This window comes from Anas platyrhynchos, chromosome Z (assembly GCF_047663525.1).
Source record: "Anas platyrhynchos isolate ZD024472 breed Pekin duck chromosome Z, IASCAAS_PekinDuck_T2T, whole genome shotgun sequence".
Classification (NCBI taxonomy): Eukaryota; Metazoa; Chordata; class Aves; order Anseriformes; family Anatidae; genus Anas; species Anas platyrhynchos.
The window spans coordinates 39,069,075-39,093,151 of record NC_092621.1 but is presented as its reverse complement, the minus strand read 5'-3'; the positions used below and the strand labels follow the sequence as shown (position 1 = coordinate 39,093,151).

General features: G+C 37.4%; 1 protein-coding gene across 1 annotated transcript; it reads left to right on the top strand.

The window, feature by feature from the left end:
* The first annotated feature begins 560 nt into the window (after nucleotides 1–560).
* Nucleotides 561–21,464, top strand: ANXA1 (annexin A1). The gene is made up of 13 exons (XM_038171010.2): nucleotides 561–735; nucleotides 5,407–5,485; nucleotides 7,957–8,050; nucleotides 8,781–8,875; nucleotides 12,089–12,202; nucleotides 12,815–12,905; nucleotides 14,049–14,128; nucleotides 15,083–15,139; nucleotides 16,554–16,647; nucleotides 17,248–17,343; nucleotides 18,149–18,207; nucleotides 20,103–20,225; nucleotides 21,096–21,464. The coding sequence occupies exons 2-13, from the start codon at nucleotides 5,420–5,422 to the stop codon at nucleotides 21,150–21,152; spliced, it is 1,026 nt and encodes a 341-aa protein (XP_038026938.1). The 5' UTR covers nucleotides 561–735; nucleotides 5,407–5,419; the 3' UTR covers nucleotides 21,153–21,464.
* The last annotated feature ends 2,613 nt before the right edge of the window (nucleotides 21,465–24,077 follow it).

The following is a 24,077-nucleotide window of genomic DNA, read 5'->3' as shown; positions in this document are numbered from 1 at the left end:
GTTTCAACCTCTTTTAAATTATATGTGTAAATCCTTCTGTTAATCCTGCCTGCTTCCAGGTGCTTTGTTTCCATAAATAGAAAACAACACACAAACAAACAAACAAAAACCCATTTTGATAGACTGTATACATATTCAGTTTCAGAGGTGTCTTATTCCTGGACCACTTCTGTCCTGAATTCATGGGCATAAGAAACAGAGCTCATAGACATCGAGCTCAGTGAAGAGTCAGACTTACATCAACTCTTCTCCACTTTTTTTTCTTTCAAAGTTTCACGGAGGAATGAGGTATCTTAGTATGTTCACTTCAGAGTTGTATCAGACATGTCAAAATGTGAAGGGAGTAACTCAAATTTGATTTTTCTATTTAACATGTTAATCTTATGATCCTGAAAGATTTAAATTAATTTACTACAATGAGGGATGGATGTAGTAGGCTAGGGGAGAACAGCTACCAAAGACTGACCATTAGTCATCTTTTTCCTTCTGAAATGTGATCCTTCTGTCTCCAGTACATAGTTTTGCAATGACTTTTTTTTTTTTTTTTTCTGTGGTTCCGTGTTTTGGAGAGCACCCAAATTTAGCTGCTAGCAAAGAGCAGCCAGTTGTTGTGGCAGTGGAAACACTTGGGTTGCTAGGTGGGGCCTCCTGCACAACACTATAAAAGCATTGCCAGCTCTCTGCTTTCTTATCCTGACTGTGCCATCCTGAGGACTAGTATTTGTGAAAAGGAAGGTAGGTTTTTGTAGTTCTTAATTGCTCTCTCTAGACCTGACAAACTTTAAGAATTATACAGTATGTTTTTCATGTGATCTGTTGTAATTTTCTGTGGGTTGGATTTGCTGGCACAGAGAAAGATGGGTGTGGGCAGAAGAAATTCTTTTCATTTTAACGTGGATAATGTACACAGAAGGTCCTGGACAATCACTTCATTTTTATTTTTACTTTTTTTTTTTTTTTTTTTTTCTCATTCTTTTCCTCTTTACACAATAGGTTGCAGAAAAGTAGCTTAAATAAAGTAGACGTATTTAGATTTGGCTGTTTCCAATGCTTTTGCTTTGTATCTGCAGCAAAACTGAAGTTACTGGAAAACAAATGTGCTGTGTACAGAAACTAAAGAAAAAGCAGCTGTTACTTCAACAAGCTTGCTGCTTTGGAACAGTAGAGGAATCTTTACTCAAACAGTGATGACAATGAGGCAAAGTAATATAAGGGACATAAGAGCAACCCCATGCTCTTAACCCATAACACAGAACTTTGGCTAAATGTGGCATAAGTAAGGGCTCTAGCATTTGAGGTTTGTTCTGGTAATACTTTCCATTTAATTTTTTTTTTGGTGAAGTTGTTTTTCTTTCTCATGTTTCCTTTGTATTCAGTAGACTTTCCTACTGTAAAGGAAATTGCTGTTTTATGTCTACTGTCTGCTTTTCCAATATGGTTTAATGACCTCAATTTATACCATGATCGTGGTAACTAGCGTTGGACAGAAACCACAGAATCATATAATCATAGAATGGCTTGTGTTGGAAGGGCTCTTAAAGATCATCTAATTCCAACCGCCCTGCCATGGACAGGGATACCTTCAACTGGACCAGCTTGCTTAATGCCCCAACCAGTCTGAGCTGGGACACTTCCAGGGATGGAGCATCCACAGCTTCTCTGAACCATATGTTCCAGTGCCTCTCAGAGTAAATAATTTATTCTTTATATCTAATCTAAATCTACCCTCTTTTAGTTTAAAACCATTAATTGTTCTATCACAGTACTCTCTCACAGAGTCCCTCCCCAACTTTCCTTTAAGCCCCATTTAGGTATTGGAAGGCAGCTGTAAGGTGTCGCTGGAGCCTTCTCTTATCCAGGCTGAACAACCCCAACTCCCACAGCCTGTCTTCACAGGAGAGGCGCTCCAGACCTTTGATTATCTTCATCATCTGGACTTACTATAATAGGTCCACGTCCTTCATGTGCTGGGGGCCCCAGGGCTGAATGCAGAGCTCTAAGTGGGGTCTCACAAGAGCATAGTAGAGGGGGAGAATCACCTCCCTTGACCTGCTGGCAGGTCAAAAAAGTACAAAATCTGTATTTTTTTGGAAGTGCAGGATTTGGCAGGCTTTCTGGGCTGCAAGTGCACATTGCTGGTGCATGTTGGGCTTCTCATTAACCAATGCTCCTGGGTCCTTTCCAGGTCCTTTCCAGGTCCTTTTTCATCCAGTGATGCTCTCAATCCATATTTTGCCCAGCCTGTATTTGTGTTTAGGATTGTCTCAGCCCAAGTGCAAGACCTTACAGAACTTCATGATGTCCACAGAGGTGCACCTCTCAAGCCTGTGCAGGTCCCTGTGGATTCTTTCCCATTCCTCAAACATGTTGACCACACCAGATTGCTTGGTGTCATCTGGCAAACATGTGGAGGGTGCACTCAATCTCACTGTTCAAGCCACCTGCAAAGACGGTACCAGAGATAATATATCAGATAGAGCTTATGGTTAAATGTAAGGCAGGTGTGTAAATGTTTGCCTTAAAATATTTTCAAAAGATACTGCATATTTTTTTGAAAAAGATATTTTTCAAAGATACTGCATATTTACTCAAAACTTTCAGTAATTGGAGTCTGCCCAATTCTGGGGACTGGGAGCAAGTCTGGAAACAACATTGCAGTAACTCTTGTGAAGGAGGAGCTAGGCCTTTCAGTCTGGATCACTGCTTGATCTTGCATTCCAGTTAAATGTTAATCATTCCAGCTGGGAATGGTAAGACGCACAAAAAACTTTTTTTTTTTTTTTTTTTAATCAAGCAAATTTTAAATACATGATCTTCTTTTAACTGGGTTTTCGGTTAAACAGTCAGATCAGTGGTTCTTTAAGACTTTTTTCTTAATGAAGTAAAATAATACTTTGAATGTATCTGTCCTGGATGTAGGCTTTGCTTACATGAGCTGTTAGCATTTTAGAGTCAAAGCTCTGGTAAAAACCTCTACTCTGTAAAAGTGCTGTCTTCCTCAATTCCAGGCCTCAGTCTTCTTCTTTCCCTCTCTTCTCCTCCCACCTCTCACCTCTCCCCCTTAAAGTTACCCATAGATTCTTATAAAGCAGGCAAACAATTCTGTGTGTAAATAGGTTTCTTAACTTTCTGAGACAATGCAAGCAAAGTCAGGTCTTTAGCCGTTTCAAGAGCCATTGCCCACTTTGGCTTCTTTTGAAATTATGTTGTTTGATTACAAAATGAAAATATATGGACAAACTGTCCAAGTGTCTTTGTTTAAATAAAAGCAAAAATAAAGGTTTAGTTTTATTTTATTTTATGCAAAATTATTTTACTGTATTTATAATTTAAATTATGTCAGGCATAAAGGCTTAGAGACTTAATAAATCCAATTTACTGTAGACTAGAAGCCTTCTACTATAGTTATCCCAATGAGCATCAAAACCCCTAGAACTGGAGTGGGGTGGGCAGACAGAAGAAATGCAGATATTAACAGTTTTCTCTGGACCCAGCTCTAACTTTATTTCTGAAATATTTTACTCTAGAAACCAAAATGCAGTTTTGGTCCCACCTCTTCTCAGATCTACTGGTGTGAATCTTGTTTTGTAGCTTTAAACAGGGAGACACTGTGAATCTATTGGAGGCATACAGATCTGTACACATCAGGGCAGGTAACTAGGTAAACAGGTCTCAGTCTCATACGGAGACTTTAACATATTTTATTATTTTGCACATGGCCTTTGTGTGTGCTGTTAAAAAATGCAGCAGAACTTCAAATACGACATCAATTCATATGGCCTCACTTACTTTAGCTGTCAATACAAGGGTAGTACAGGAGTCACCGTAACAGCCTGATTTGTTTTATTTCATTTTATTTCATTATATTTTATTGAAGAGCAACATAAGTATGCTTTCTGATCCTCAGTAAATCAGTAAATGATGTGCTTAAAAGTTGGTCTTTACACAATATTCTGACCATCATTTATTGACACGTGCTTTAGGTAACATAAACACAGATTCAGAGTCAGGTTCAAGTTTTCCATGAATTTCATGCCCTCAGGGATACAAGAAGTGTAGAGAAGCAAAGAGTTCTCTGGGGAAGAGAGAGTGTAGGTGTATCCAACTTGGAGAGAGGAAGAAAGGGTGGACCTGGGCTGAAAGCTTGAAGAGGACTGGAGGACCTGCTTCTTTGTTGGCAGTCACACCTGGAAGTACTTTGTGCAGTTTTTCTGTGAGGATAACAGCAGCTAGGTTACAGACACATTCCTTTGTCCTAGGAGTGTGTTGATTTAAATACTGCTCATTACTATTCCTGTGGACTACAAGGCATAAATAAGGTAAATGTGTTTGCAACATAAGCATTGTTTATTTTTATTTTGTGGATATGATCTTTATATTAGATGAAAATGCACACCATTGCAAATAGCACTTTGGCTCTTCATGCTAGATATGTGAACTGTTCTTCAAAGACAGCAGTTTAACCAACAACATTTAGCTTATTGTTTATATGTATGCTTTAAAAACAAGCCTTCCCTAAAGTGTCCTATGGACAAATATGTTTTGATGAAAAAACATCCATTTTGAACGGACCAAAAAATACTTTATTTGATAAAATATGTTTCCTAGTTCTATGAACTGTTCCTAGGAACAGTTCCCACACTGTTCCCACTAGGAGACAATATTCTTGATACCGAGGTCATTGTGAAGCAACCTATTTATTTTGTCAAGTCACATCACCATTGATCTTTTTTTTTCTTATTCTGCATGGTATCTTATGCCAAAATGTTTTCCATTTTCATTTCTAGTGATTAAAAGAAAAAAAAAAAGGGTAAAAGTCCATTATTTTGTAGAAATTGGGGGAAATATGTAAGAAATAAGGACCAGTATATGTGAGACTGCTTTTACTCATCTTTCTTAAGAAAGAGCTATTGGAAGAAACTACATAAGAGTGTATTTAAAAAGGGAATATCATTTGCTTTAACACACAAGAGCTCCAACCTTGGAAGATGATCAGATAGGAAGAGTCATTTACTACCGAATTTGAAAAGAACCAAGTAGTCAATAAGCTAAATTTACATACATAATACCTTAAAAATGGGGAAAGATGCTTAATTTGTTTCTGGTAATATCCCTTTGAAAGTCAGTGTTAATGCTTAGGTATTGCCATAACAAATACATGTAAAATCCAATTAGTTTACTGTTCTATTTCTAATCTGAAATTTCCAGAAGTTGTTTAAATGTGTATGGTTGAGCAGCCAACTGCCAAACATAAAAGTTGCCAGCTTCCAGTAGTTCAAGTCAATTACTATTTGGGAAATGGCCCCTATTGTCACAGTTAAAGAGAAAGGGTTTTATGAATGGGAAACCTTGAATTTCATTGGTGATTAAAATGATAAAAAAAAAACTTGATGCATCTCTTCACAGATTCTCTGTCAACATGGCTATGGTATCAGAATTCCTGAAGCAGGCATGGTTCATGGATAATCAGGAGCAGGAATGTATTGTAAGTGTTATCACCTGTTGAGATCATTTTATTTATTTTCTAGTGCGTTTAGGAGTGTTTAAAGCAATAGGCCACCCCACATCTTTCACAGAAAGGCAGAAAAGCTGTTGCAAAAATCCAGGTGATTAAAACTGGAAACCAATTTTATTGCATCATATCATCTGATATGCTCTTATAAACTAGTAAATCTAGTATCAGATTAAAAAATACTGTAATGTATATATATCAGTTTCAGGCCGAACTAGTGCTGCAATGAAATTGTCATTCCTACTGGCCAGGCATTGATTCACTCAAGTCATCCTCTTTAAAGTCTGATGTACAGTATGCAAATCTGTAAGAACCTGTTCAGATAATGTATTTGAGAAGGATGCTTAGACTGAGATACAAGAAGCCATGTGTTGGAGTGCTGGAATGTAAAGGAGGAACTAAAGTCACTAGTATATTTCTTATTCAGTCTGGAGAAGAGGAGGCTCTGGGAAGACCTTATAGTTGTCTTCCAGTACCTAAGTGGGGCCTACAAGAAAGCCATTGGGGAGGGACTCTTTGTCAGGGAGTGCAGTGATAGAACAAGGAGTACTGGCTTTAAACTAAAAGAGGGTAGAGTTAGGTTAGGTATCAGGAAGAAATTGTTTAGTATGAGGGTGGTGAGGCACTGAAACATGTTTCCTAGAGAAGATCTGAATGTGTTCAAGGCCAGGTTGAAGGGGCAACCTCATCTAGTGGGAGGTGTCCCTGTCTGTGTTAGGGGGGTTAGAACTAGATGATCCTTAAAGATCCCTAAGATCCCTTCCAACCCAAACCATTCTATGATTTGTATTAGAAGACGAAAGTGTGTGGGAAGAGTCACTGTATGTAGTAAAAAAACTCAGATGATCAGTGTTTATACTGATTAGAAGGAAGACTCATGGTGATCAGTAAAAAGAGTTATTGGAATAGATGTGGAAAATCTTTTTAATAATTAAGTTGATTAAGATACTGAAATTAGTGTCAGCAAAGGCAAAGTAGCACACTGTAAAATCACTGAAAATCTTTAAAGCAACTTTAATTCTGAAAAAATAGAACTTTGGAATTTCAGTAAATAAAGTTTTCTGCTGTAGATCTCTGTATATTTTGTAATTTTCACTACACAGTATTTCATGTATAAAACTTTGTATCCACCATCCCTTATTCCTTATCCCATGCAATCCCATGGTCCTTAGCCATTCTAGTTATGGAGGTTACAGACAGGTTTTTGTTTAGGTAGTAGGTAAGTTTGTCATGGAAAGCAGTATACAGACTAAACCTGGCATGCCTGGGAAACACACACTAAACTCATCCTGTTTAGCTCTTGGCTTGCTACACGGGTCACGCTGATTTTTTTCTTTAAATTAAACAAGACACTACTTATAAATACACAGTCTGCTCTAAGAAAACTCCGACTTATTTAGCCAGCAGACATTACAGGTATGCAAGTATTCAATACAGAATGCTGTATGTGAAACATATCCATAAGACTTTGCCATTTGTCTGTCTTGTACATGCAAGATTAAATAAATAAATAAAATAGTGAGTTCTTGAAGGTAAGATAAAATACTATAATTGATTCTAAAAAAAAAAAAGTTTAGTTAAACTTCACTTTTGTTGCAAAAAAAATCATCTCAACCATATCGTACCAAAGGGAGCTTTATTATAAATATTTCCTCCGAGGATCTCAAAGCATTTTATAGGTTCTATAGAAGAAGGTAATGAGCATGGCATTAGAGATAGTAATGTGGTGTTACAGGCTCTACAAGCAAATTGATTAGTCACATCAACACATATGTTGGCTTAGGGCAAACCACGTAAGTGTTGAGGTAGTGGAATTTATCATCCCCAGTTAGTACCAGAGTACTTCAGACATTGCCTAGAAAGCGTCCAACATAAAGGAGTGGATTCACCATAGAATTTACTATTGTCTAATAGCTAATGCTAAAGAAAGTGTGTTTTATATCTTATGTTTCAAAGAAGTTGAGTAATAGTTCTCCACCTCCTTGTAGTGCCAGGCTTGAACTTTTCTCCAAGATCTTGCACTGAAGAAACACTTGTAACATTAAATATATAAAGTAGCTGAGAATTCACTCGATATAATGCACGATCAATTTGTATAATATGAGCAAGAAAATCACTAGCACTTTACTGGAAGCACCTGCAGGATTTAAATATGGTTTTAGAGAGAAATACTTTCCTGTGGCATCTAACTTACTTGGACAAATAGGGGTGTAAAATAGGTAAGTTATGTTTAATAGAAGTGTGAAAGGTATAGATCCAATACTAATACTGTACTGGGCCTGTTTAGCTGTCTGTAGTTAGAAAACAAGTATTTATTCTTTGAGAGTCCCATAATAGTCAATTCCAAATACATGGCTTACTTAGGCATATGAAACTTCTTCTTTGCATGAATATACTTTGAAAATAGCATTTATTTATTTATTTATTCATTCCTTCTTCAACAGAAAAGTTCAAAAGGTGGTCATTCAGTACAGTCATACCCAAACTTTGATCCATCAGCTGATGTTGCTGCTTTGGACAAAGCTATTACGGTAAAAGGTAAGAGGAGTAAATATTTAACATACTATATTAGAATTATTCCTTGGGAAATTTTAATAACCTGAAAAGTGTATCGGAGCCAGAGGCAATGGAAAACAGGAGAGGTACCTCAGCTTTAAAAAGCCTGGCAAGACATTTAATTATGCCACTTGTTAAAGAATCTATACTCTTTGTTATTCTGACATTGTATTACAATTTCAGACCTTAATACTACATTAAATTTATTGATTTTGTTGAAGGAATTGTAAAAATTTGGTTTCTAGAGAATAAAAAAATATACCATACTAAGTCTTGTTTTTGATTTCCATAGAATCTATTCGAGAAGTAGTGAATATCCTGATAATGGAGTGTATGCTCCTTTAAATTTATCTAAATGAAATTCACATTTGGCACTTTGTACTTAGAAACCTTTTTAAATTTGACTTGCTAGGTTGACTATGCTGTCTCATTGTTTATACACTTAGTTATTCTGTAGTGTAAGTACTGCACTTAGAACACTTTGAGACTTTATTATACTGTAGAAACACGTTTCTGTGTTCTATGGGAACCTATTGGTTTCTTCACTGCATCACTAATTTTAAGTCTATAGATGATAACAGTTTTGGTTAAAATTTGATATGTCAAGCATTCAAAATCTGCCACAATGCAAATAATAAAATTTGTTAAATGATGCACTAGAGATCACTATATTTTCAATGTATTCACTATTACATTGTTTGGTGATTTGTAGGTGTGGATGAAGCCACCATCATTGACATCTTGACTAAAAGAACAAATGCTCAGCGTCAGCAGATTAAAGCTGCCTATCAGCAGGCTAAAGGGAAGGTATAGTATATCCAAGCCAATCTTAATTGTGCATCTGAAATAGCAATGTTGCTCCTGGGTTTTATGGTACATTCAGCTTTAGCTTTCTAGAACAGAAGATTATAGTGATTCTGTCACCTGTAGTTTATGAAAACTACTGTAGCAGTAGTACCCTGAGATAATCCCTTGAATGCAGCGGCAGTCATTTTGAAATAAAAAGAAAAATTTCAGAATTCTATCTGTCTGGGTTTTTGAATGCCCAGAAGATCACTGGGAATGCAGAAATTTCACTGGGAGACAGGCTGTTGAGGAAAAGAGAGGAATAGAGTAAGAGGCTTTGGGGACACCTAAACGAATCTTTTTGTCCAGATAGATAAGACAGAAAGTAGGACAATAATGCTATTTCACAACTATAGCAATGCTAATGGGGACAGGTGTACAGGAAGCAGTGAAATTCTCATTCTGAATGGTAAAACTGCTAGTCCCTGAACCTGAAAAGTTTAGAAATTGCTGCATATGTCTTCAAGACATTTTAATTGCCCTTCACCTTTTCTTGTAGCAAATTTTCTCTAGTTGAACCTGTTGCTCTAAACTGAAATTATAACTGCACAGTTGGCATACAACAGTTCGTGAGCCTTTGCTCCTTGGGAAATGACTCCCTATAGTTTTTGGCTTTGTAATTTTAAGTGACTTTAAAGGGCAAGAAAGAAAACAAGTCTAATGTCTAATTTTAGGCTGGATTTCCTGTTTTTGGTACGGAAACCTCTCTTGTGATTTTCACAGCTCTGTCCTCCCACAGAGGAAGCTCCAGTGTTGCAATTATATTTTTTTTCAAGACCTAAATTAAAATTTAACTTCAAAGGCACAAGAAGGCTAATGCTGTTGTATCATTAGACCCCCTGGCGGTTGACTTCCCGTCAAAAGCAGAAGAGACCTAACTCCTAACATAGTTCTTGATTCTGAAATAATCTCATTAGTTATCCTAGGTATCCTGGCCAAGCAAACTGATATTCTCGCCCCTACAGCAATTACCTAGACATGCATTTGGTGAAGAACACAGCTGTATCTCTTCACTGTAGCAAAATACAGTACTGAACATTTACTAATAGGAGGAAGAATAAATCAGAAATTATTTTTAAACTAAAAATAATTAAAAAATCTTAATTAAAAAAAAAATACCTAAATGTTAGTCAAATTAGAATATAATCCAAATTATAACTTCAGGTCTTGCAGATTTATATAGGGTATTATTACAGTATATCCACAGCATTTCCATTGCATTTTTTTTCTTTTTTATTTTTATCATTTATTTTCTAATAAATAAGGTTATATATAAAGTGCATTTAAGCCATTCAATTATCGTAACAGCAGTACAGTATTACCTTCTCTTGAGAATTAAGCAGCCTATTTTGAGCTGCCTTCTGATGCAGTAAATGGGTGAACAGGGCTGACAAGAACTTCATGAAGTTCAACAAGGAGAAGTGCAAACTCCTGCACATGGGGAGAAACAACTCCAGGTACCAGGCCACCCAGCTGGAAAGCAGCTGTGCAGAAAAGGACCAGGGGGTCCTGTAAGTCAGAAGTGTGCACTTACTGCTAAGAAGGCTAATGTCATTCTTGGCTTCATTAGGCTTCGTTTTTGGACTGTACCTGAACAGCAGTTTTTATCTTTTTGCCAGCTTACAGGGTGTTGTGGTTTATCCTAGCAGGCAGCTAAGCACCACTCAGCTGTTTGCTCGTTCTCCCTTAGTGGGATGAAAAAGAGAATCAGAAAAAAAGGTTGAGATAAAGACAGCTTAATAAAGCAGAAAAGGAAATGAAAATAATAATAATAATGAAGTAATACATCAAAAAATATGCACAGTCAGATTGCTCACCACCAATAACTGATGCCCAGACACTCCTTAAGCAGTGGCAGTGCTCCTAGCCAACTTCCCTCAGTTTTATTCTTCATCATGACATAATATAGTAATGGATATTCCTTTGGTAAGTTTGGGCCAGCTGTCCTGGTTCTGTCCCCTCCCACCTTCTTTTGCATCCCCAGCCTCTTCACTGGCAGTGCATTATGAGAAGTTGAAAAGTCCTTGACACGGTCCAGCTGGAGGTCGGCTGGAGGCCAGTCACTAGTGGTGTGGACTGGGGCCAGTCCTCTTTAATATCTTCATCGATGATCTGGATGAGGGCATTGAGTGCACCCTCAGTAAGTTTGCAGATGACACCAAGTTAGGTGCATGTGTCGATCTGCTCGAGGGTAGGAAGGCTCTGCAGGAGGATCTACATAGGCTGGACCGATGTGCTGAGGTCAACTGTATGAAGTTCAACAAGGCCAAGTGCCGGGTCCTGCACCTGGGGCACAATAACCCCAAGCAGCACTACAGGCTGGAAGATGAGTGGTTGGAAAGCTGCCTGGCAGAGAAGGACCTGTGAGTACTGGTTGATAGTTGGCTGAGTATGAGCCAGCAGTGTGCTCAGGTGGCCAAGAAGGCCAACAGCATCCTAGCTTGTATAAAAAGCAGTGTGGCCAGCAGAACTAGGGAAGTGATTGTCCCCCTTTACTCGGCTCTGGTGAGGCCGCACCTCGAGTACTGTGTTCAGTTTTGGGCCCCTCACTACAAGAAGGACATCGAGGTGCTCAAGTGAGTCCAGAGAAGGGCGACTAAGCTGGTGAGGGGTCTGGAGAACAAGTCTTACAAGGAGCAGCTGAGGAAGCTGAGATTGTTTAGCCTGGAGAAGAGGAAGCTCAGGGGTGACCTTATTGCACTCTCTAGGTACCTTAAAGGAAGCTGTAGCGAGGTGGTGGTTGGTCTATTATCTGGTGACAGGACAAGGGGGAATGGGCTAAAGTTGCACCAGGGGAGGTTTATGTTGGATATTAGGAAGAACTAGGAAGGGTTTATAGGCAATGGAATGTCTGCCCAGGGAAGTGGTTGAGTCACCTTTCCTGAAGATCTTTAAAAGACGTTTAGATGCAGAACTTAGTGATATGGTTTAGTGGAGGACTTGTTAGTGTTAGGTCAGAGGTTGGACGAGGTGATCTTGAAGATTTCTTCCAACCTAGATGATTCTGTGATACTATGGTGTAACCATGTCTCTACAATAACTAAAACATCAGTGTGTTAACAGTGTTACTCTCATCTTAAGTCCAAAACACAGCACCATACTAGCCACTATGAGGAAAATTATTCCAGCTGAAACCAGGACACAGAGTGTATGACTCTTCCTTATTCTTCATAGAGTCTGGAAGAAGACCTGAAAAAGGTTCTGAAAGGCCACTTGGAAGATGTTGCCGTGGCTCTACTTAAAACTCCAGCTCAGTTTGATGCTGAAGAATTAAGGGCCTCTATGAAAGTAAGTCAAAAATCTTCTGAGAGGAACTTTACTAAAGAGAAGTATATAAATATCAGATTCTTTAAATGACACTGGACTTAATTTTTTTAAGCTCATGTATTATATTATTTTTTCCCCATTTATTAAAATAAAACAGTAGTGGTTATCCAGAACCAGCTACTAAGAACAAGACTCAGCAATCTCTGTTGAATTTCATGGTTGAAGGAGATGGATTGCCAATGCTATTCTTACATGAGAAAGAGCTCTCTTTGCCTTCTGAAAATTGGAGGTTATTTGCAGATGTAGTGCTAGAAAGCTATAGTGTTTACATATGCATTTATTTAAGAGAAAATAGAAAAGGAAAGATGTATTTTTCTTCGTAATTCTTATTCCTATCTTCTGTGTATGTTGCTTGGTCACTTCATAGTTTGGTTGGGTGCCAGAGTGACACTAGATGCTGCAAACATGAATTCTAAAATAATTATATCAGTTGAAAGCAAAACGTTCTTCCTTTTTCTGTCTGTTTCGTATGGCATCTTCAAAGTCTTGTCCATGATTCTCATCTTATTTCAGTTGTAAATTTTAAGTTTGCTGTGTTAATTAACTTTTTTTTTTTTAAATCATTTTTAACAGGGCCTTGGAACTGATGAAGATACTTTAATTGAGATTCTGGCCTCAAGAAACAACAGAGAGATCAGAGAAGCCAGCAGATACTACAAAGAAGGTAACTCAGAGTGGGAAAGAAGTATTAATGGCATGAAATATTGGACGATAGCCAAACCCTGTCCTCCATTCATTTCTTTGTTCCTGTGATTTTTTTTTTCAAGCACCTGTAGTGAATAGATCCATGCAAACTTAACTCCTGGTGAAAAAGAATCTAGTGTGAATTGTACATGTCTTTTCAAAACTCCATAGCAAACACATTACTCTTACAGCCTTACTTCTAAATTTAAGGAGCTGAGATGACATTTTAGGAAGCAAGTAAAGCTTCATGAAAAGCTGAAAGATGTGTAGGAAAGGGAGGTCATACTGATCTTTTCTGACTTACATAGATCCTGCTGCACTAGGAAGTGAATCACAATTCCAACCAGAGCTGTGAATATTTTTTGGAATAGGTTTAGAAAGCATTTAGATTTAGTTAAAAGCAAAATCCAGCTGCTTTGCTGCTCCCATTGCCAAGCCCTATCTGAGCTCTTTTGACTTTGTCAAAAGTTTACTCGTAGCAACACAGATAACTTCAAGATTAAGAACAACCAGCAAACTGAAGTAGAAAATCTTTGAAGAAATAACTAAAATATAATAGCAATTTAGAAATAACTAAAATATAATAGCATCTCTCATATAAGGAGAGTACTGCAGTCAGTCAGTGTTATCTAATTAATTTATGCTTTGTAGGATTAAGAGTTAACTTTCTGAAGAGATTTCCAATCAGTTAGAAGTTTGATTAGTTTGAATAGTAGTTTGATTTTTTTTTTTTTCCAGAAGAGTTTTAGGACTGAACAAAACAGCCAAAAATAAGAATGAAAGACTAATGACTCACAAAATTTCAAACTTTTTTTTTTTTTAATTTTTCTCTATTTCACAAACAAGACTTTTGCTTGAGACTCAAAGCTCGAGACTTTTCCACCCATACAACTTTTAAGAACAACTTTTTCAGTAGATTTTGTATTAATCCTCAGATTTCTCAGCACATCTCAGGGATTAGAAGACACGTTGAAAAAGTACCCATTCTTGCAAAACTAAATTAGAGAAAACTGTAATTCTACTAGGCATTCTACTACTAAGTGGGAAATTTAGAAAAGACTGAAAAAATGATATAACTGATAATTTAGAAAAGAATTATGAGTCCTTTTTCATTTGATTTCAGTACTGAAGAGAGATCTGACACAAGACATCATCTCTGACACATCTGGAGACTTTCAGAAGGCTTTAGTTGCTCTAGCCAAGGTATGCTGTGCTTAAACATTTTTGGTGAGGTTATCAGTAATTAAAAAACAATATTATGTTAAATAATCTTCAAGATTATGTTGAAGTCATACAGTAAATAAGAATTTTAGGATTATTTGTTTCCTACCTAGCACTGTTTTTTACTTACATATGTTAGACCATATCTTAAGCAAGCTATAATGAGATTTATCTCAAAAACATTTTTTTAAAGGCAATGGTATTTGTTACTGTTTACCAGTTAGGTTTTTAAGACTTTTTTTTATGTGTCTTTATGTGTCTAACAGTTTTAAGCACTTGAAAAAAAACAAACAACAGGAATGTCAATTGACTGCAAATGTAAAAAGAATAAATGCTTACATGTAGAGAAACATTTTGGCTACTTCTTAAGATATGTTTCTTGTAGTAAGGTAGATAGATAGTGGCATGGAGTTAGCAAGTGGACAAAGTGTTTTGTGAACTGCTCAAAAGCAGTTTAGCTGAAACACTGGAGCTGAGAAGTAAAAATACCCTTTTTAACATACATTAATATTTTATTCCATCTCTGCTGAGTACATTTGTATGCAGTTTGTATGTGCACATTGGATTTTTTTTGATATATCAATGTGCATAGTTCTGATTTTTAGTTTTGCTTTCAAATCACCTTGAAAGAAGTTTATTGAGCAGTCACCAGGGAGCATATCATAGCTTCCAAGACTTTAACTTCACATTAAGAAACCCTGGATTTTAATGTATAACTTCAGAAATACTTTGATGGCCCTAGAATTGTGAGCTCTGATCAATTAACAAATGCATCAGCTTTATCCACAGAATAATTAATATAACTGTATTTGTCAGCAATTCTGTATTAAGCTATGTATAAGTGTGGCAGGCCAGATCTCTAAAATACTCAATTTTGGTGAACTGAATGATTGTGAGTAACATTGATTATTTTTTTAAAAAATTTGATTTACGTAGGCTGACCGATCTGAAGATCCTCATGTGAATGATGAGCTTGCTGATAGTGATGCCAGGGTAAGACCATACTTAGCACCCTGCGGATCTTCATTTGACTTTATTACAAACTCTGACTGGCTGTGAATGTGCTGTTTCACCTACCTGGATCTTGCACATCTCAGATGACAGACAATTACATACAATTATGTATATGTACATAATCTTTTTGAGGTCATGGGGACATAGGAGACAATTGGGACATGGGGATGGGGGGACATGGGAACATGGTGGGGGGCAATTAGTGTGTATGTACACGATCTTTTTCTGAGGTGATAATGTTTTCCAAAGTTCACATGAACTCTTTGGTCACTGAAAGAAATGGAATTTTTATGCTAATAGTCAACTTCAAAAATGCTTGAAACCCTCTTCTACTATTTGAAGTAGAGGTCAGGAACAGGAGAACTTAGATTCAATCTGTTTGTTTAAAATAAATACAGTTCTTGAATTGAGGGACAAATTTGTACTAGTGATTGTGCAGAAACAGATACCATATGTTGACCAGTGTAAACCATTCCGTATGTTAGTTGTAGCTAATGCGTTTCAGTGTCATATCTTTCAAGAGAATTTGGTAAACATCACATTCATTTTCTAAGTGATTCTAAGAAAAGCAACTGATTTTTCCCTTGTTTCTTCTGCTATTTGTGTAGGATTTTTGTTAAGGTGTTGGTAAACCTTAACAGTCTGTCCTGAGTTTTCACTTTAAATTATTGTTTTAAATCCAACAGAGAAAAAGACATTTAACAATTCTATTTTTATTCCTGTGACATAAGAGGTTTAGTTTTGTCATCAAGCGTAGATATGAAAGGCTAGTAAATCAATATTCTGTCTAAGCTCAGTTCAGTTTCCCTGGGTCCAAAGACCTTCACTGCCAACACCTAGAAAGGATGTTAGATCTTTTTTTGCTGTAGCATGGAGATCTTTAATTATTACTTTTACAAAGGTTTGAGAAGGTAGGGAAAGTAACAAAATTGACGGGGTTCTTACTTTCTATTCAAGTTACTCTTGGAAAGACAAGAAATACCTGGTGCGTAAGCTTCTCCTTCACATTTGTCTAGTTAATATTGGAGTTGTGTTTTTTTTTTGGTCTAAGGTAAGCCAATAACCCTGCCAGTCCTATGCTCCCATGTATACTATATGAAGATACATAAAAAATAGCTTCATTCAAGAATGTCTAAAAATATTATTTTTGGCTGTACAGCACTCTCTTGGTACTATTATGCTGTAAGTGAAATATGAAGTATTACTTCGTACACCTAGAGTTATTTTGAGGCTGTGTAGAGTTATGTGTCTTTTTACAGGTTGTGTCAAGGTTTAGAGTTCTTTACTGACAAGCAGTGACCTACCTTTGGCAAGGAGTCTCAGGTACTTCTATTTGTGTTTTGCTATACAGATGATAACTTGACTATTATTATTATTTTTTCTTTTATGACAGGCCTTATATGAAGCAGGAGAGAGAAGGAAAGGAACGGATATTAATGTGTTTGTTACTGTTCTTACTGCAAGAAGCTACCCTCATCTCCGAAGAGGTAGGCTGGGTGAAACTTTGTTCCTCACTGGAATTGTATTTGAATATGGCCTGCTCCTGAACTCAGAGATTATATACATTTCCAAGATGTGACTGCTACAGAGGTCATTGTGCATGCTGACCTAAGCACACAGTTGGCCACTTTGCTGTTCTCTCCACACTAGTGAAGAGTCAGTGTCAGTTAAGTTGATAACAGAACTATTACCATGAAGTCTCACAATGCCGCTTTTAACAAGGCCAATGAATCAGTGTGGCAGGGGTTCTGAATACTCCTCAACATGGTCTTGCTCCTCTACCAGTTTGCCCTGCACGGGAGATACCACCTTATGCTATAGGCTCCAGTGGAGTAACTGTACTACCTCTTTCCCTATTAATGGAAATTGATCCCCACCATCCTAGCATGGGTCTGTTCCTTATGCCAATACCATCACTCCATACAGTACTGCTTTTCTTTACTACACTGTGCTAGCTGAAGAAAATGAGAAAGATAGCCTGCCATGTGTGTGCACTGCCACAGCAGTGGGGACAGAGTAGGGAAAAAAAATGTGGGGAGAATACTATGTTTCCATCACTCTTCACTGAATTTTCTTCTCTTGCTTAGTCTTTCAGAAGTACACCAAATACAGCAAGCATGACATGAATAAGGTATTAGATTTGGAGCTGAAAGGTGATATTGAGAACTGCCTGACTGCCCTTGGTAAGTGGTTATACAACTAGTAACCTAGTATATATGTTAACTGTATGAAAAACTACCTTTTTAGTTCTGTAATACTTTTTCTAACAGGAAAGCATTCTGGTCTTTTTTGCTTCATTGAGAAGCAAAACAGTTCTGATGTAAGATTATTAAAAATATAATAAATTTCCTCTTGCAGTGTTCGAGAAAATATTATTTTAATGTTCATGATAAAGATGTATCTTAAGACCCTTAAAGTGACCGTTCCTTGTAAATAATAAGGTGAGCCATCCGTGTTGTCAAGGATAGAATCAGGAGCCAGACCCCTATTTTTGCTTTTCACTTTTGTATTGCAGTCAAGTATACTTTTGATAAAAAGAGAGACTCACCAGTTCCCTCTTAGTGTCAGGTATGGAAGGCAAGTACACAGCATAACTTGGCTAAAATATGTCAGATCATAACTACCAACTCTGCTGTAGAGGTCAAGAATACTTTCACATTTTTCTGCTTTGGAACTGTGACATCATTCTCAATTTTATGGCAGTGGACTAGAGAGTAGTCTTGTCTAGTAACTAGAGTTACTAGACAAGTCTAGTTACTTGTCTAGTAACTAGAGTATTCTCCCCTGACTGAATTGCTTACTGTATAAAGAAGAAAGGAAAAGCTACTTCTCCCATATTTTTAAGACAGGTAAAAGAGAAATAGATAAATAGGATATGTTGGTAGGAACACTGAGACTTATTCTGCAGTGTTTTCTTTGCAGATTTTTGCCTTTTGTTATTTGTTACATTTTTAACAGGTGTGACTTTATCTCATTGTTTCATTACAGTGAAGTGTGCCACAAGCAAGCCAGCTTTCTTTGCTGAAAAACTCCATTTGGCAATGAAGGTAACCTCAAGAAAGAACTTGAGAACAGAGTGTGCTTTATGAGCTGAAAAATAACAAATTAGGCTAGAATAAGAACTTTGTGTGATGAAAAGGACTGCAGAAGGAAATCCAATTCATTTCTCTATTTCTTCCCCTTCATTCCTTTGAAACTACTGTTTCCTTCCATAGAAAGACCTGTCTATTTATTATAGAGTTTTTGGGAAAGTGTCTGTCCATCCACATACATATATATACGTTATGCTCTTTGTAGTGACAGAAAGCTAACTGAACCTTTTCATATTAATGAAACCATTAAAATATTGACAAAAAAGTAAATAGGAAGGCACTTACAGACTGGGATGAGAAACTTGTAAAAGCCCATACAAAACTGCAGGCAAATTTGAAATCTGAGCTGACTGAGATGAGAACTGATTGGTGAGAACTCATGAAATCACATAGTATGCAGAAATTTACATTAACTTCTGTCACTTGTTTAGGAGCTGTACTGAGTGACTCGTGGTGGTTTTACCGAGCTGGGCAGCTGAACTCCACCACACTGCTCTCTCTCTCTCTACCTCCTGAGAGAGGAAGAGGGAGAAAATGTGATGAAAAGGGATCAAGAGCTGAGATAAGGACAGGGAGATCACTCTGCAGTTATCATCATGGGCAAAACGGACTCAGTGCATTAATATAATTTATTACCCATTACTAACAAGTTAGCAGTAAGAACTAAAATTAAAAACGCCTTCCCCCTCCATCCACCCTCTTCTACCTCCTCCCCCTGAGTTTTGCAGGTTAATAGGGAATGGGGGTTGCTGTCAGTCCCTAATGCTTTGTCTCCGCTGCTCTTTCCCAGTCACTCTCTGCCCCTGCTTGCCATGGGATCCCTCCTATGGGATGCCATCCTTCCCGAAATGAGCCTGCGGGGGCTGCCCAGAGACAGCAGCTCTTCAAGAACTGCTCCCACATGGCTCTGTACCACAGGATCCAGGAGCAAAATGCTCCAGCATGTGTCCCCCATGGGTGTGCAGCAGCTCTCCCCAGACACCCTGCTCCTGCGTGGGCTCCTCTCTGCGGGCTGCAGCTCCAGCCCAGGGCCTGATCTTGTGGGGGCTCTCCATGGGCTGCAGCCGCCTCCAGGCCACATCCACCTGTTCTACCGAGGGCTCCTCCATCCACGGGGGGGCTGCAGCATGGAGATCTGCTCCATGTGGGACCCATGGGCTGCAGGAGGACAGCCTGCTCCAGCAGGGGCCTCTCCACAGGCTGCAGGGGAACTTTTTCTTTGGCACCTGGAAAATCTCCTTCCTTTCCTTCTGCACTGTCTGCAGGTATCTGCAGGGCTGGTTCTCACTCCTCTCTCCCAGCTGCTGTTGTGCAGCAGTTTTTATTTCCCTTTTTTTTGAAATCTGCTCTCCCAGAGACACAAACAACATCTGTTGAATCGACTTTGGCTAATGGTAGGTCCCCTTTGGAGTAAGCTGAAACTGGCCCTTCTGTAACATGCAGCAGTTGCTTGTCTCTTCACACAGCGGTCACCTCTGCAGCTCCCCCACTAACAAAATCTTGCCATGTAAACTGAATATGCTCATTATGAAAAAGTAGCTCATTGCAGGACAAAAAAAAATAAATCAAACAAACAACAGTGAAATTTAGGTTTTCCCTGGTGTTCAGCAATCACAGTAAACAACCTGCCAATTTTTATGAAACCACAAAAAGAAATCCAGGATTGGAAACAGCCAGTCGCAACTGAATTTGTCCTCATAGGGGACCAGAAGGGGGTTAGTACTGACACAAAGAAGTCTGATGAATTACTACAAAGAATTTGTAGTAATTTGTAGTAATTTGATAGAGGAAGATCTTTCAATGACTTAAGTAGCCTCAATTTTTGTTTGTTTGTTTACTACTTTTAACAGGGCCTCGGGACACGGCACAAACAGCTCATCAGAATCATGGTTTCACGCCATGAAGTAGACATGAATGAAATCAAAGCCTATTATAAGAGTCTGTATGGTATCTCTCTTCGCCAAGCCATTATGGTAGGTTTTCGCTGAAGTTAACAATGAAGTGGAAAACAACTAGATGTTTTAGGAAGGCCAGTAAGGCTTTGTTAACTCTTCTGCTCCTCAGTCACCAGTTCATCCTGAATAATGGATTTTAGCTGAGTAACTCAAGTTTTCAGTGAGAACTCAAGGTCTCATGCTGGTAGAACTAATTTATTTTATAGGGGAATGTTTTTTGTCACAAAAGCTGTAGCATTTTTGCTACATTTAGCATGTAGCATAGTTGATTTGTAGTTGTCTCAGAATGTCATCTTAAAGTAAATGCCAAAAATGGAGACTATCCCCAAGTTCCTGTGCTTAAGCATTAGCAGGTACATTAGTGAGAGAATGAAGATGGTTGCACTGACAGCTCTCTGACAGATATTTGCTCCATCTGGCTTTTGTTTTTTAATGTTTGAGTTACTCCTACAAATACCTTGTAAACTTGGCTTTTATTTGTCCTACTTTTTAGGTCACTTAGGAAAATGAGATAAACTAACAAAATATTTTCTTGAAAGGGACAAGCCACCTAATGCATTTTTCTAGAAAATTTAAACCAGTGAGCTATTAGAAAAAAGCCAGATCTTCAGATCACCTTTGTGGAAGCTAGTAGATAACTAAAAAAAAATATACCTTAGAGCAGAAACATAATCTCTAAATGTACTAAAGTACCTTTTTGAGTTTTGCGACTACCTGCTGCTTTTTCAGTTAGCTGCTTTTTCAGTTAGTTTCTAAAAATCATTTTTTCTGCCATGACCATTTATTTTGGTGAAGGACCAATGTTTAGTAAATGTATATTGAATGCTTATTGAAATTGATTTGACACCATTATCCTAACAACTGTGCTCTTTTCACTTACATTGACAGGATGAACTCAAAGGGGATTATGAAAACATCCTGGTGGCTTTGTGTGGAAGTGATTAAATAAGTTTCATGTTCCTATGATGCACTCAAGCCCTGTTGCTGAAGGTCTTTATATTTGATTCAGCTGTCTATATAAAATACAGGCTTTACACAGTGAGGTTTCTCTGGAATGGTATTTAGTCTACATGTATTATGCAAAAAACCTGGAACCTGGAATGTATTTTTTCAATATCTTTATTCTGTATGGCATGAATATAATCTTTTTACCATTATTTATCCAAAGTCAACGAATGCTTTGAAGTTTCTATTTGCTTGATTAATCATGAAACAAGATTTCATCTAAGAAAATTAAATAAATTTTAAAAAATAAAATTAGACTTTGTGAAACTTTGTACATCCTGCATTGCTTTTCTGCACTTAACATCAAATTGTCTATACACAGTAAATGAAAGAAGAATCTGAAATATTTAAATAGTGAAAAAAAGAATGCAACAGTATTACAGAATCTATCCGAAACTCTGGCTTTCCATTTCACATCAGCCAGAGTTTATATACATTGGATGTTAGAAAAATAGCTAAAGATGACATGTTCAAAACGTCAACAATATGAAACAGCTAATGATATCTCTGGCTTGTTCTTTTTTATTTAAATTAGAGTTATTAATTCTATTATTACGTATATAGGGGGGGAAAAAAAGCATCATAGCCTCATAGCCCATGTAGGACTTTTTTTCTTTCTCTGATGAGTTGTGTGCATTTTTATATCTGTCTAAAATGAAGAAAACTGCTCTCACTACCTCTATTTTCTGATTGCTATTACTGTTCCAGTTGTTCCAGACCCTGTATAAATGAAGTGCAGACCCCCAGGTGCAGTAGTAGAACTAAGCATAGTTGTTGGTTCTTCACTTCATACAACCATTGACAGACATTGTTAGGGTGCCCTCCAGTTACTCATTTGAACAACATGTTAAGCTATTGGGATATCAGAGGTCATCTTGGCTAATTTCTGTTAAACATTGCAGGCATTCTTCAGTTCATATTGGAGTGGTCCAAGAAATAGACCTTGGTGTCTAGAGAAGGTGAAGTCTTATTCTACAAGAACCATTGGAATGACTAGAGCTAGATAGAAACCATGTGCCTTGCACAGGCTGGATTTTTTACCTATGGTAAATATTACATGCACTACTGTAGTTCACTCTGTTGATTATTCTTGTTACTTCCTTAGGATAAGTAAAAGAGATTCAGACCAAAGTAGTTAATGGGAAATAAACACAATCAATGAAAGCAGGAAAAAAAAGCAGACGTACGTAAAAAACATGTTCTGTGACATCTGTTTTATTAACTGACAAGCTTCAGAAAAAAAAAAATGTATAATTTGAGTGTGGCACTAGCAATATAGGCATTTTCTCAAGAGGCAGATGTCCAGAGAATTCAATATTCCCACCCCAGAAAACAGAGCAAGCTTGTAAGCTGTGGATGGGTCATAAATAGTTAACTTGTAAGAAGTAAATTATTAGGCCTAAGGGGGAAACTCTTTATTCAAATTTCAGTTGTTTTGAAATTTAGATGTGTTGCAGCTATGCAAAAGGAAAGAATCTGATTTCATCAGCATAGGAAAGATTTCTCTCTCTCTCTCTCTCTCTTTTTTTTTTTTTTTTTCCCCAATAAGTATATATATTAACCAGGGAAGCCAAAAGAAGCAAAAATGTGCCAAAACCAAAACAACAAAAACTTACAGAATATCTTTAACAATTACTCCAAATTAAAATTTAAGGAATGATAAGAAAATTATTTTTATGGTAAATGAACTCTTTCCATTCTCTTTTGGCTGAGTTCAAGAGGGGCTTATAAGCAGTATGTTCTTTTTGAGAGTCCAGCCTTACTGCTCAACTTCAGAATGTGAACAAGTGAGCACCTGGAATTCTCATTTAGCTTAAATGAGGAGACAGGCAAACATGTTATTAATAGGAAAATGTTTGTAACATAAGTATGAATTTTTCTGGACTGGGTAAGAGAAGGATATTATAACAGTATATTACTACATTCCAATAGCTCCCCTAATTGTAGGATATTTCACTAGAATTACATGTTTATTCCTAATAGAGGCAAGGGAGGCACCATTTTGATTGTATTTTGTTCGTACCTGTTTCTGCAAAATGCTGCTTGTGTTGAAGAGGAGTGATTTATGGAGGTCTGTAGGGTCTGTCAGTGAGGAATCAGATGTATTTCTACCCCTTCTTATTTACAGTGGAAATTTGCAGCCAGCTGTTAAAGTCTTTTTTTTTTTTTTTTTTTTTTTTTTTTTTTTTTAAGTACTGCAAAATATAGAACTTAGGTTAATACTTGCAGAACAGAGTGATTACACCACTCATGTCATTTCCAGAGGGATCCTTGATAGGCAGAATGAGAGTGGGAGGAGGATATTTCTCAAAATAAAATATATATATATATATATATATATATATTTTTTTTTTTTTTCTGTATAGCAACACGTAAGGGGCTAAGTGGTTAAGTAAGGACAATCCCAGTCCAAAACAGCTACGCTGCACAAACAAGCATAGATAAAACAGTAAATACGCAAGCATACATAAGGCAATATTTTCTATGAAAATTAGTAAGAGCATTAAAAGACCAATTAACAGAACCATTAAACATAATTCATTTTAGTCAGAATATTTCTAGAAGCAGCTGGGTTCATGCTGAAGAAAAGTAGATGGAGGTTATTGCTCTTGTCTTTCTGCCTATCAAAGGACAAAATGTAACAAAATCTCTGCAGAGGAGTCTGAAATATAAATCCTAAAGACTCCAGTCAAAAATTTGCTTCTTAGAGTGCTTGCAACCCAGAAGATGAGCTACATCCTGGGCTACATTAAAAGAGGAGTGGCCAGCAGGTTGAGAGATGTGATTGTCCCCTTCTACTCAGCCCTCGTGAGGCCCCACTAGTAGTGCTGCATCCAGGTCTGGGCCCTCAGCAAAAGAAGGATG